The 15,379-nt window shown below is 36.5% G+C and overlaps 3 protein-coding genes across 3 annotated transcripts; all 3 read left to right on the forward strand.

Moving 5' to 3' along the window:
• Positions 4,938-7,151, forward strand: LOC107623795 (DNA repair RAD52-like protein 2, chloroplastic). The gene is made up of 4 exons (XM_016326169.2): positions 4,938-5,460; positions 5,733-5,770; positions 5,861-5,952; positions 6,819-7,151. Exons 1-4 carry the CDS (start codon positions 5,057-5,059, stop codon positions 6,969-6,971), a joined length of 687 nt encoding a protein of 228 aa, XP_016181655.1. The 5' UTR covers positions 4,938-5,056; the 3' UTR covers positions 6,972-7,151.
• Positions 7,488-9,324, forward strand: LOC107624453 (trans-resveratrol di-O-methyltransferase). Its single transcript, XM_016326946.2, has 2 exons — positions 7,488-8,658; positions 8,748-9,324. The coding sequence occupies exons 1-2, from the start codon at positions 7,873-7,875 to the stop codon at positions 9,048-9,050; spliced, it is 1,089 nt and encodes a 362-aa protein (XP_016182432.1). The 5' UTR covers positions 7,488-7,872; the 3' UTR covers positions 9,051-9,324.
• On the forward strand, positions 11,557-12,670 carry LOC107621712. Its single transcript, XM_016323726.2, has 2 exons — positions 11,557-11,906; positions 12,033-12,670. Exons 1-2 carry the CDS (start codon positions 11,739-11,741, stop codon positions 12,567-12,569), a joined length of 705 nt encoding a protein of 234 aa, XP_016179212.1. The 5' UTR covers positions 11,557-11,738; the 3' UTR covers positions 12,570-12,670.

Consider the following 15,379-nt stretch of genomic DNA (forward strand, 5'->3'; position numbering starts at 1 on the left):
TGAAGGAGGTATGCCTGGACCCGATACCCAAACAGAGGATGATGCGGTAGACAAAGATGTCCATCCTACCCCCAACAAACACACAACAACCAAAATTAGGCAGTGACCAACCAAATCTCCCCACACACTCACCAAAAGTAACCTTCGAAGAGCCACCAAGGATAATTCAGACCCCAGATGCACCCACCGAACCCAATTTGTCTCCACATGAGCCGTTGGACAAGACTCCTCCAAACCCTCAACAACCACGTGTGTCAGTTAGAAGTGAAGAAACTGGACACCGAAATCCCGTTTCTGCAGAGTCAGTGACTCTCACAGTTGATAAAGGGCCTGCGGAATCTAATGAGGTTTTCACACAATACATCCCACAACTTTGCCACGAACCAGAGTCTCAGGAGCAGAGCATTCAAAATGAGAATGAAACACCTTGTCAAGAGAGTCAACCTAGCAGTTCACAGCCCGAACCGTCTATAAACCCATATGTGGGTGGTGGTAGTCCAAAGAAGCGGAAAAGACGATCAACAGTCAGGCCTCCTCCATCAGGGCAAACCTTCATACATAACCAGGATCCAAACAAGCATCCTTCAATCTTTATACCTGTGGAGGGTGAAGATATGTCTGAGCCCAGTGCAGGGATGCATTGTTACGAGTCTGAAGAGCTGGATTCTGTTGCAAGTGATGATGAAGACAGTCAGCAAGCAGCATTTCCTCAAGCTAATCCCGATGCTCCAGTAAGGGAGGTAAGGTTGGATGTTGGCATGGAGTTTGAGAATCTGGAGCATTTCAAGAAGGCAGTTAGGAAGTTCAACATCAACCTAGGGCGAAGCATATTCTTCCCATGAGTTGATTCAACTAGGTGCAAGGCCATATGTTATGATGAGGATTGCCCATGGCAGATATATTGTGCAAAACGGTCGTTTCCATTAAGCTTCCAGGTGAAGACCTTTGTCAACAAACATACCTGCAGCAGAGTAAATAAGAACAAATCTGCAGATGGAAAATGGGTTGTAGAGGAGCTTGAGGACAAGATTCGTGACATTCCAGACATGACTCAAAGGCAGGCACATGATTTTTTCAAGAAGGAGTTTGATGTGATTGTCAATGAGAGGAAGATATACCGTGCAATGGTGAAGGCCAAAGAACTAATAGAAGGATCAGAGATAGCTCAGAATGCACTTCTTCGGGATTATGCTAATGAAATAATAAGGATCAACCATGGCTCCACCGTAAGGATTAGCACTGATTATGTCGAAAGGACTGGGCATAAATTCAAAAGGATTTACATATGCTTGGAAGGGTGTAAGAAGGGCTTTTCAGTTGGCTGCAGGCCTTTTATCGGGTTAGATGGTACTTTTCTAAAGGGATACTACCCTGGGCAGTCGTTGACTGCGATCGGGCACGATGCCAATAACCATATATACCCTATATCCTATGCTGTGGTGGAGTGCGAATGCAAGGATAGTTGGAAGTGGTTTCTCGAACTTCTCCAAGAAGACTTAGGGGACGCAGCTATCAATGGAATCAACTTCATGTCAGACATGCAGAAGGTAATGGTCTCAATTCTTATTGTTCGTGTATGTCTTTATAATTAGTGGTTTACAATGTTCTTTAAGTAGTTATTGCTGTCATAAAGGATAATCATATGATTGCTTTGCATTTCCCCACTAGGGCTTCATCCCTGCTATGCGTGAAGTAAACCCAGGAGCTCATCATAGATATTGTGCTATGCACATATGGCAGAACTTCAGAAAACAGTGGGGTGATACAGAGTTGAAGATGGCAATGTGGAGGTGTGCCAAGGCCACAACCTTCCAAGAGTTCAATGCTGTACTAGATCGGATCAGATGGGTTAATCCACATGCTTGGGAGTATCTGAACAGGATCCCTCCAAGTCAATGGAGTAGGTCTGGCTTTAGCGAATACTCAAAGTTTGACAATTACACGAACAACAACTGCGAATCGTTCAATTCTAGGATCAAGAATACGAGAGGGAAGCCTATTATAACTATGCTGGAAGATGTGAGGGTTTACATGATGGGCATAATTGCTAGAAACAAGAAGGCGTTGGTGGGATATAACGGAGTCATCACTCCGGTGCAGCAGAGTAGGCTGGAAAAAGAGAAAAGGGAGAGCAATAAGTGGCGGCCGTTTCTCACTGGAGATGATCCTGAAAATGTGTATGAAGTTCAATGCTTGCCACATAAGGTTATGGTGGACATAGGAAAGAGGACTTGCAGTTGCAGATTTTGGCAACTGACTGGCTTGCCATGCAAGCATGCATGTGCTGCCCTTGCATACCAGAATAGGCGGCCAGAGGAACATGCACACAACTGGCTTTCCATGGGGGCATATAACAGCACATACCAGTTCGTCATCCAACCTGTTCCAAGTCAAGAATACTGGGAGCATGTTGACCTACCACCTGTACTCCCACCAGTATACAAGAAACAGATTGGGAGGCCAAAGTCAAAAAGAGACAAAAAGAACGACGCCCCAAAGAAACCCACCCCAGATCCACATAGGGCACCCATGAAGTATGGCCCCATCACCTGCAAGTATTGCCTAAAGGTAAATCATACTTCATATGTTACATTACTTATGAAATCATGCTCCATGTTTTGTTTCATGCCATATGTTACTGCAGACTGGACATAACAGTCGCAGCTGTTCCAAGAAGAAGGAGGCAATGGCTGGGAGTGCTGGGGGACAAAGTGCAAGTCAACACCCACCTGCTGCGGATGACGAAGAGGAGGCGGCAAGACTAGAGGAGATGTTCTGGGAGGAAACTCTTGAAGCTGTTCAAGCAGCTGAAGCAGCAACAACTCAGCCCCCGCCTGTAACTCTATTGATTTATTTTGCAATCCCATTTTACAAGTTATAAGTTTTATGTCATTATATCACTCATACCTCTCTATCTGAACAGGAGACTACCCCAGTTCGTCAACCCGTTCCTAATCCAGTCAGGTCTCCTTCAATTAGGCCACCCACTGCAAAAAGGCCACCAAAGAAGAAGAAGAATGTGAGGAGACCCCCACCAACTAGTCAGCAACCACGACCTCCTCCGCCTATTGTCAGCCCAATAACACCAACTACTACTAGTCCATCACCCCCAGCCTTTGATGTGCCACCCACTGTGACACCTCAAACTATGCAAGCTGCCTCCCAGGGTACTACTTCAAGGTTCATGGAGTTCATGCCAACTCCCACAGTTAGAGTATCAACCTCAAAGAGGTGGCCGCAGCCAGCCTTCCGTCCACCAGCCAAAAAGGGGTCAACAACTGCACACTTGAAAGAGGGGTCAAGCGGAAGCAGCAACTCCACTCCAATTCCGTGAAGCAATAGTTTTATAAGTTATGTTTTTTTGTAATCCTGTTGGCAGTTTATCGTACAATTGTTGGACATGTCACATACTATGCCTTATTTTGTTTACGTTTTGATAACTCTTAGCAGTATCTTGCACATTTCTATAAGCCAGTTACTACATACTTATCAAGATGTTATGCTTGTCTTTGATGTTATTTTGGACCACAAAGTAAACAAGAATTGCAATTAGTACCAGATAATTTTTGCATGTTACATAACTTATAAGGCTACATCTGACATTAATTGGATACCATGTGTGCACAAATGACATATTTAGAATCGATCATGGGTATTTTTGTCATGATCTTACACTAACAACTAATAAGGATCAAACCCTCCTAAGAATCAGATACACAGTGCACACAACATTACAAACCACAGCCATTGATATCATCAGAAGCCAAAACCTAATTTTGCTAAATTCAGCTTCAAAGCTCCCTAATCTGGTGAGCATCTTCACTTCATCCTCAGCCTCATCAACATCTTCCTGCATCTTTCTTTCCGACAGTTCTCTCCTCAAACCCTTCTACTGCCCTTCGATTTCGTCTACCCATGCAAAGAAGTTGTAGCCCGAGTTCTATCCATGGCAAAAAAAGTAAAATCAGATGCACATTCAACTCCCACAAAACAGGGTGTACAACGGGTTACATTCCAATTGGGACAACGGACGAACCACCTCCCAGGACTCATCGCCATCCCCGACTGTAACAGCGTCACCCCTAACCCACAGAAACATCTGCCATTGAACTTCCTATCATGCACCCGTTTTGAAATTGAGCTTCCAGACACACTACCGCTGCCATTCGAAGGTGGAGTAAAGAGTCTTCGCCTCGACATCGGTATAATTTCGAAGATTATTGTGAATCTAGGGTTCGTGCTTTAGATGAAAGAAGGTTTGAATTTGGAAAATTTTGGGGTTGAGGGTAGATTATAACGGTCAGACATGTCAGCAATCCACATCTGCAGCCCCCCAAGTCATGTCACGCCGTGAAGTGCCACGTAGGGAGTGTTACTGACGGAGTCAACGCCGGAATATGGATTGGTTAATTTTGTCCCATGGAATTCATGATTGATGGCTACATTTGGTAGTTTTCGTCTCTTGTGAGTAGATTTGTCAGCGTTTTCAACTTTCATGGATACAAATGGTAATTTACTCAAACTTTAATTATAAGTTTCGTTAAGACAGTTGGTTTTAAATTATTTCAATAAGACTCAAATATAATAAAAATGAAAAATTACATTGTTATTTTGATGGGGTACACATCCTAAATTCCAAATTAAACAACCATGTTTTCTAACAAAAAGAATTGTGTTAGGAAAACAAATGAGAATTTTGCTCTATGAAAACGAAACTAGTCAACAGGACGGCGTTCCACGAAAGGAGTAACTCCGTTTAGAACAAGAATCCTATCACTAAGAAAGAGTAACTTTCCAAATAAAAAATAGGAATAAAGAAACTAGTACTAAAGAAAGCATATGCGTAATTAACGTTGTTAATAACAATTAATAATAAATAGCATTAAAATGACGTTGTTACGGGAAGAATAATTAACTAGAATTAATTAAGAAAGCATATGTGTAATTAGTTGATGGGCGTCTACTTTTACCTCTACCTACACACTGAAAGAAAGTCAATATAGTTTCCCCTTCTTCAAAATCAATCTCAAATCAAATCTGGGAGAGAGAGGCAATCATGGGGTTCGCCATCACACCCACCACTAATGCAATCCCTGCCTGTTCATCATCATTCAACGCCGTTAACAGAACCACAACCCCTAATTCGGGTTCACTTACACTAACAGATCGCAGCAGCTGCTGGAGGACGAGAATCAAGAGGACTGCATTGCCCCTTGTGGTGTGCGCCGTCGAACGGAGCAACACCAACGGCAGCAACAGCAGCAGCAGCAGTGACGGCGGCGGAAAGACCAAGAAAGGAGGAGGTGTCCCTAATTCGAACTACGTTGTGCCCCTGGAAACGACGTTCCCTCTCACGAACTCGCTGGCTCGCCCTCTCGCCGAGATTCTCAGAGACCTCAACAAGAGAATCCCGGAGAATATCGTCAAACCTCACGATCGCGATCCAACGCTAATCCCGTGGTAGGTGAACCTACTTCCCTACCTAATCTTCCTTTTTTTCTATTATTACTATTAATAAGAAGGTTAGAGAATCATTAAAAATTATTATTTTTAATTAGCAGTTAGTTATTAATATTTAAAAATACGAGTTAAAAGTAAGTATATATAGATTACTGGAAAGAATCTTATTGATGGTTAAAGGTGATGGCAAAAAATAAATTCTGTTTTGTCTTTGAGTATTTGTTATTAATATTATTATCTAATTAATTTAACTTGTGCTATCTCTTTGCAAGGTATCATGCTAATAGGATGTTAAGCTTCTATGCCCCAGGTTTCTTCATGTTTTTGTAAACTCAATAATTTGATATCTCTAATCAAAATGTAAACTTTAAAAGTTAACTCACTCATGTTTACATTGCAGGATGGTGCGGCGAGATACGTGATGTCATATTCTCTGACAATGGCAGTGTTACTGTGGTTTATCGCGTTACTGTGAGAGGATCTGATGGAGAGGTGGGTTGATTCTTCCATTATCTACTCTTATATTTTCTTTTTTAAATTCTGTTAATAGATATTCATGTTTCTTTTTATAATGTTTAGGGATTTAGTAACCTCTAAGCTTGTTGTATGTTGTTTAATTTGTCTCAAGTTTCCATTAAGGTTGCTACTTGCTGGTGGCAAGTTGCAACAGGATCCGGGATTATGAGATACTGTTGTTCATTAGGAATGAAGAGATCAGAAATGAGTACCCTTGAACATCTAGCAGAGCGTGATTTGACGCTAGAAAGAATGCACTGTACAATGCTATGAGTCATAATAGCAAAAGAAATTGCCATAGTACTAAGTGTGTGGAATCAATAATCTTGTGCATGTCTTTGTGATTTCACTCACTTCGTCTTAGTTCTGCTACTTTATGGATTGAGGGGTTCAGAATATGTCTGATCATGTTTTTATTATACTTTTCAAGCCCCTCTTAGGGGTATAGGTTATTTTCTAGAAGAATGTATATCTGTAGAAATGGACAGCTTAATAATGTAAATGGCTATGTTATTTATCAGGTTAACGGGTTGCTGGTTATGCTATTTAGCTTATCAGGTTAAGATTGTACTAGCAAAAAGATACTACTCCTTTATATTACAAACATTTCATACATTTAGAGTGTAATTTGGAGCCTATCTGTTATTGTCCTTCCGAAGTAAAAAGCAAGGTCTTTTGATCAGTATTTAGTTTAGCTGCCTTGTTTTGAATGCATCTGTGTAGACAGTCTCTTTACCAGATAAAAAATTTGCGTATTTCCCTTCTACATTAGCTGTGCATTTGGTAACATCTTCTACAGTGTCTAAGCTGCATTCAATTTCTGTCTTTATAAACAATAACAGGCACATCGTGAGGCAACTGGGACAGTGTCACCAAGTGATGGCCACATTGGCGATGCAGTTGCAGCAGCTGAGGAAATTGCTTTCTGCAAAGCTTGCGCCCGGTTTGGTCTTGGCTTGTATTTGTATCACGAAGATCAACTAGCCAGTATTTAACACACTAAATATATATGTTTTGGTTTATATATATATTGTAGTGCTGGTTTCTTTGAATTGTTGTCAATAGAAGTAGCCAATAAATGCATGTAAGGTATTCTGGAAAACTAATTCAAGATATTTGCTTTGTAAAGACTTTTGAAAGCTGGTGTTAAGGCAATTTTCTTCATTGATATGTTATTTGTGCTTCATGTTTCCTAAGTTAGGTTAACCTTAACTTGATTCATACAGACCGTTACCTGAGTGGCTGAGTGTGAAAATTTTGTCTAAACTTCTAATGCTACTCTGTTTCTCGTTCTCCTCTCAAAAGATCTGACATTAAGTTTTAATTGATCTTGAATTGGTTTTTCACTGTTCTATTCCTCTTGTCACATCTTTCCTCTTTCACCGAACAAGTCCAGCACATTCTCAAATCTCTATAAAACCTTGAATATGAGACGCCCAAAAAGGTGCGGTAGCCCATCACTAAAAAAGAAAAAGATCTCCATACACACGAGGGAGAATGCTCAAATGCTCAATGCTGCCCTGTCCCAAAACCAACTCACAGTTGGTGATACCATATTGCTGTATTATAATGATGATTGATGTCATGTCATCTCTCTGCAATCAACTACCGAAGCACAAAAGTCAGCTCTATCCACTTGCAAGTTGCATCGCCGAAGCCAAAATGTCATATCAATTAAGAGCGAGTCCAAGTCAAGAAGAGGGGGCCAAAAAAAATAGGGGGAAAATAAAGGGAAAAAGAACTACTGGTCAACTATGCAACTAACCCAATTTTAGAAGACTTCACATGATTCATCAAATAGCATAAATTAACCACTTCTGACCTCCTTAGAACATCTCAGTAGTGGTTTCGTTTGTCAAAACAAGAAAGGACCATTGATCATAAGCAAAAGAAAGCATGGAGATGAAACAAATGCAGAGTGCTGAAGAGTTGTTTCAAGCTCAATCCCATTTATACAGCTATACATACCATTTCATTGGGTCTATGTGCCTCAAAAGTGCAGTTCATTTGGGAATACCAGACATAATCCACAAGCATGGTCAACCCATTACACTTAATGAGTTGGTCTTGGCACTTCAAATTGACCCTAACAAATCCGGATATGTGTATAGGCTCATGCGGTTCTTGGTGCATTCTGGATTCTTTGTTACAACCAAGATTGATGGTGGAAAAGAAGAAGAAGAAGAAGAAGAAATAATGGGGTATGATCTTACACCTTCCTCAAGGCTCCTCCTCAAAGACACTGTCCCAACTCTCTCTCCTTTTGTTCAAGCAATGTTTCATCCTGCTATACTTCACTCTCCTGAGTTCTTGGCAGAATGGTTCCACACAAATGAGCCTACACCCTTTCACACTGCACATGGCAAAAGCTATTGGGACTATTTAAGCCAAAACCAAGAGTTTAATGGCCTCTTCAATGAAGCAATGATCAGTGATTCTGGAATGATGAATTTGGTGATCAAAGATTGCAAGCCTGTTTTTGAGGGGCTGAGTTTATTGGTTGATGTTGGTGGCGGAAAAGGCGCCGTGGCTAGGTTGCTTTCTGAATCTCTGCCTCATTTGCAATGCATAGTACTTGATCTTCCACACGTTGTTGAAACTTCACAAGATTGCAATAACTTGAAATTTGTTGGGGGTGACATGTTTCAGTCTATTCCTTCAGCTGATGCTATTCTTCTTAAGGTATGCAAAAATCAAAATTCAAATTGTTCATCTTTTATATGATTAATATTTCTTTTTTAGCTAAAGTATGATTAATATTCATGTCGCAGTTAGTTTTGCATGCTTATAGTGATGAAGATTGCGTTAAGGTACTGAAGAAGTGTAGAGAAGCTATTTCAAGCAAAGGTAAGGAAGGGAAAGTAATAATCATAGACATAGTGATCAATGAGAAGAATGATAAGCGTGAATTGACAGAATCAAAGCTCCTCTTTGATCTGCTAATGATGAGTGTGGTCACTGGAAAAGAGAGGGAAGAAAAAGAATGGAAGAAGCTCTTCTTGGAAGCTGGATTCAGTCACTATAAGATAACACCCATATTTGGTATGAGGTCACTCATCGAAGTTTATCCTTGAATAATAAAAGGCAGAGATATTGATCTATACATTGCTTTATTTTGTTAGGAGTTAAATCTTAGTCATATTTCTATTAATGATCTAGGCCTCTGCTTTATAACAAGCATATACAATAGCAGTTTATATTGGGAGTCTGTTGTAATAGTTTCTCTCTTGGTGCTTTATAAATAACATTAAACAAACCTATAATAAGCTTCAAAGTTCAAACAGCCTGTGTTTTTGTGCAACAACCTTGTGCTGTTGTGGATATATATTTCCTTCTTTTTGTCTTCAACTATCTTCATTGTATTCCTATATAATTAAATGTGAGGTATCTTAGCTCCAATATACCACTTTGTTTGAGTGGACGACTACTTAAGAAAATAAAGGGAGTACAATTGTATACTTAATATTAATGGTATATAATGGCACAAAGTTTTGTAATTGTCACTACAATAAAAATATTTTTTGAGTTTTACTGCATCTTTAACATTAAATGATTTTTACCTATTCAAATATTTTGAACAAGAGTAATATTAGTATATTACATTATCAACAAAAAATTATTTTTTTTTTGTTAATATTTAGTCAGCTATATAAATTTTAATAGTATAAAAAAATAAGTTTAATTATTCTGTTGGTTTTATAGTTTTACTAATTTTGCAATTAGGTCTCTATACTTTTTTTCTTTTCAATTGGGTTCATACACTGTTTTTAATTTTATAATTAGGTCCTTTTATTGTAAAAAATGTAAGAATTAATTGAATTTTTTTTCGCAAATTGAAGTCGTTCAGAATTAAAAATCTACATAGATCTTTGACCGCATATATTTTAGAAGAAAGATTTTGTTAATTTTAACGTTTTTAATATGAAAAGGACCTAATTAATAAATTAAAAGTAATATAAGAATCCAATTGAAAAGAAAAATATAGAGACTCAATTAAAATTTAGTAAAATTATAGAGACTAACAAAATAATTAAAACAAAAAAATATGGACCCAAAATATTAGCTAAGGCTAATATTAATAAAAAGGAAAAGTATTTGGAACCAAGAGGTTACCAGCCAAAAACTAAACAAAACCACATTAATTTATATTAATAATTAATTTTAAATTTTTTAAATTCAAAATTTAAAAAATTTAAAATTCATTAACTAAACCTAATTGATACCTATAAAAACCTTCCTCTTCTCTCTCACATTAACTTACCCCACCTCTAACAATCACACACACAAACCTCTCTCTCTTTCACCATCAAGCTCTCTCCGCCTCCCCACTGCAACCCACTCCTCCGATGGCTTCCACTTCTATTTTGTAGCAGTGAACATAACATTCCAAAACAAAGCAGGGCCAAGCAAGCACCAAGCAGTTGCTCTTAGAAACGGAGCCGACTTATCAGCCTTCTACATGTGCAGCTTCGAGGGCTACCAAGACACACTCTACGCCCAGTCCATGCGTCAATTCTACAGCGACTGCCACATTTATGGCACCGTTGATTTTATTTTTGGTAACGCCGCCGTAGTCTTCCAAAATTGCAACATCTTCCCCCTCCTCCCTATGACTGGCCAATTCAACTCAATTACCGCACAAGGCAGAACCGATCCCAACCAAAATACCGGAATCTCCATACACAATGCAACGATTCGACCCGCTGACAATTTGGCCCCTCGCGTTGGTGTTGTGAAAACGTACCTTGGTAGGCCGTGAAAGCAATACTCGAGGACGGTTTTATCGAAAAATATAAAAAAAAAACATTTATTTAATATGAAAAAAACATCCTAATACTTAACAAAAGAAATATCCAATTATATTTTAGCAAAAATAATTAACTATTTATAAAATTTAAAAAAAATATAAAATTTTTAAAGAAATTGACACATTCACATTTGCAATACAAAAAAAATTGAAAAATATATAAAAGAACATCCATTTAGTATGAAAAAGAAACATTCTGATACTTAACGGAAGAAACATCCATATATATTAATTCGTATAAATTTTGAATTCACCAAAGATATTTTGACTGATTTTTAGCTAATACCTTTTTGGTTCCCTAGCATTGCTCTAATAAAAAATATTAGTCCTTAACATTTCTCTTTGAACAATTAATATATACTAATTACTAACCTACCGAAAACGGCGAAAAATTTATTAGCAGTAATTCAAAATTAATATTCTAATTACTTAATTAACTTTATGAATAATTAAGAATCAATTTACCCATAGTCAAGAGTCAAGATGAAAATATTGCATTTGTTGTACCTTAGAATGGTCTTTTTAAGGAACGTATTCATTTGACAAATACTAAATTTTAGCAAAAGAAAAAATGACTTCATAAAATTTTGCCTTTAGAATACAAGCCAGTGCATCTTCTTTCTGCCCATTTTTTCTTATCCCACTTTTAAAGCAACTTATTAATTAATAATATTGTTTTTATCTGTAATCATAAATAATACCAACTATTCCTAATAAAATACATAAATTAGCAAGTTGAATTAGATAATATCATATTATTAAATGTGATTGGTCCTTGGTGGATCAAATTGAATGCCAATGTCTTAATGCTAAAGATGACCAAGCATTCCACCTAATAGCTAGTTTAGTTGACACAATTTATATACAAATGAAGGGTAATGATAGTATTAAAACCCACTCAATATCCATCAGTCCTCACAATTAGGGACTCCTAGGAAGGAATTGAAGCAACAAAATGATGTTCCACAAGGAGTACCTAGACTTGATTTTGGTCCCATTGGGATTGTTCATCATGTTTTCCTATCACATCTTTCTCCTTTACAGATATCTAAATCGGCCTCACACTACAGCCATGGGGTTTGAGAACAATGACAAGAAGATTTGGGTTGATAGAATCATGCAGGCAAGTTAATTAACATGATTTTGCTTCAAATTTGAATACCCTTTTGAATTCTATATCTATTAAAATAAAACTAGTTGATAAACATCTCTACCAATGCATAAAGTTATATACTTTATTAATGTCTAGGTTGAGCCAGACAAAAGGGATGTCAGCACAGCTTTATCTGTTCTTCAGAGCAACACAACAGCAGCTACATTCTTAGCCTCTGTCTCATTGACACTATGTTCTCTCATTGGAGCATGGATTGCTAATAGTTCCAACATCTTCTTCCAAAGTAGGCTAATCTATGGTGACACAAGACCAACCACAATTTCAATCAAGTACATATGCTTGTTGCTATGCTTCCTTCTTGCATTTGCATGCTTTATTCAATCAGCAAGGCACTTTGTTCATGCAAACTATCTAATAAGCACACCGGATTGTCCTGTTCCTGTGAGTAGCGTGGAGATAGCGGTTATAAGAGGCAGTGATTTTTGGTCAGTTGGACTTAGAGCACTTTATTTTGCTCTTGATTTGCTGCTTTGGTTTTTTGGACCAATTCCCATGTTTGCTTGCTCAGTTTCTATGGTCATAATTCTTCACTATCTTGACTCTAATTCAAGGCCATTGCATAATGGTAATAAGCCTCAGTCTCATATTGCAAAGGGAAGTTATAATTTGTAATGATCTTATGAAGAGATGTTGTGTTCATTATGAAATTCAGAAAGTAAGAGTCATAAAATAATACTAATAAATTGATAAGCACTTTTATGTTTAGTGATTTATATAGTATTTAAATTCGTGGTGGAATGAATTCAAAATTGTTATTTAACTAGGCATGTTTGAATAATTTAAGAGTAGAATGGATAATTTAAATGGTCATAAAGAAAAAATGTTAGTGGAAGATATGATTTTATGGATAAAGTATATTTTATTCTTTAATTTATGAATTAAATTTTCATATACGGACAGTGTAAAACGTTTAACATAGTCATGCAGTGTAAAGTATTACAATCGTGTAATCACAATTGTTCTCTTAGATAACTATTCGTCCAGTCAATATTATTTTTACTATGTGACGTTATGTAATTAGATACACGTGTAAAGCGATTTTACACTGAGCCATCAAAGTTAAATTCTTAATTTATTAGAACAAAAAGTAGAAGCAAGAATATGCTGTAATGGATGCTACAAGATGAGTTGGCAGTTGGCGTGCCAAATTAGATGGTCCAATAAAGAATAGCAAGCAACATTTTTCTTGCAAGCAAGGCTCTGTTCTAGACTTCTATAATAAATAAGTCAAGTGGATATAAAACCCTGAACGCATTAATTTGCTTTAGCCACAAGCTAAGTGTTTGTGTGTGCGAAGGTTCTTTGGAATTGAATTAGAAATGCTAAAATGATACAAAGTATACAGATCATTGTCCTTTTTTCGTATGTTCAACATTTAATATTTGTATTATAAGGAGAATTTTCTTATTCTTAGCACATTGCAGAGTTGAAATTTAGACTGGTAATGGGTAGGGTATGGTAGGATAAGGTTTGAACTCTATTCTAATTTTACTCGCAGATTGAAAACTTTTTTAAAATTCTATTCTACCCTATCGCGAGTTGAGAATTTTTCAACCGGTCAACCCTAACCTAATCCGCATCCTAAAATTCTAAACCCTACCATATTCGACCCTACTCGCAGAAAAAAAAAAAAGTAAATATAAAATTCAACCATTCCAAATTCCATACATATTAATAAAATAAAAAATTAAGTTCAAATTAAAATTAAAAACAATAAAATCTTAAAAAAAATCTAACATAAAATTACAAATAATATGATTATCAACTAACTTAGTAGTTATTTCAAATTTTTATAAGAAAAAGATTGTAGGTTCAACACTCACTTTCTTCACTATATACATAACTTTTATATATTATATAATATATTAGGGGTGCGCATAGAATAGGATAGGATACCCTATCCTACTTGCAGACAAACTCGCACCGCATCCTACTCGATCGGGTTAGTCCGGACAGGTAACGTATATATTGCCGGTCCTAGTTGGAATGCTTGACATAACCATACTAAATGGAATGTGTCAATATATATAGTTTTAAGGTCAAAATAGGTATAGAAATGCTTTTGATATATGGTGAATATAGTTTTGTATTTAGGGGGAATAGGAATAATGATGATAGTACTAATAATTCATTCATGGAGTTTAGGGGTTTAGAGTATGCATGTAAAATACATGAGTTGAGGAGAACGTATGTATATGTTAGGATAAGACACCTTTCGATCCACAAAAATATCACATGCTTGTTTTGTAAAATTAATAATTAATTTGCGTGGTCCATGGCGATGCAAGCTATGATAATAGGGCGAATTGAGACATGCATGTGATGTAGACTACTCAAGTTCCATTAACATAAAATCAATAATTCTAATTCTTATGACTGTTAAAAGGCTCAACCAGTTCACGGAAAATGACATATTCCATTTCTCAGAAAAAATATAACAATACAAGTGCTACAGCCAGGAGGGACCAGAAACACAACCCAATAGGGGGATCAATTTTGGAGATCTTATTGGGGGAGAATTCTCAAAAACCATCATCATGTCATAAATCAGAAATCTTCATATTTTAATGGTGAAAAATATTATTGAAAGATCACGTGATACTTGAAAGCTTTAGATAAATGTTTATGTTGTTTAAGTTACCAAAACAAGCATACAGTTCGATTCGTTGAAGTAGGGCTTGAACTATTGAAACCTCTTTTTTCTTTTCTGGTCAAATTAAATCCTTTAAGTAAGTCTAACAGAAATACCAAAAACAAAATGTAAGTCAAACCCATTGGGCTTACAACATCTTGACTAAACAAGAATATGATTAAAACAAAAAATACACACACAAAAAAAAGCCACTCTTACATGAAGACTTTCATCTCATCTGAATAACTTTGTCACCCAAAATGTTTTTTGTATTTAAAAGGTTGCCACAAAATAATAATATCTTCTATTTTGCTTCTAAAAATAAATTAGGGGCATAGCCAACTTATCATCACCTGATGAATCGTCAAATTTCGATACTATCTCAGAATTAAGTAGATCTAACTTAAAATTAAGAGCATTTTAAACGCTGGTTTTTAATTTTATTTTATTTTGGACCTTATACATTAAATATTACATAAATATTTGTAAGATTATATATTATAAAAATTAATTTAAATTTAATATAAAATTCGTCACTTTAATACTTGATTTTATTTCAATTTAACAACATTATATAACAAAGTTACAAATTTACAATTAAGAGGTTATAGCTCAAATGGCATAGTCTCCCCATACTCAATTAAGAGGTTGCGGGTTCGAGTCTCCTATCTTTGGTAAAATAAAAAAAAAAAAGTTACAAATTTACAATGTTTATTTAATAGATTTAATAGATATACAAATAATAACATTTTACTAGTCTTTCTTTAAAATAATATGATATTTTCTTATT

This window comes from Arachis ipaensis, chromosome B10 (assembly GCF_000816755.2).
Source record: "Arachis ipaensis cultivar K30076 chromosome B10, Araip1.1, whole genome shotgun sequence".
Lineage (NCBI taxonomy): Eukaryota > Viridiplantae > Streptophyta > Magnoliopsida > Fabales > Fabaceae > Arachis > Arachis ipaensis.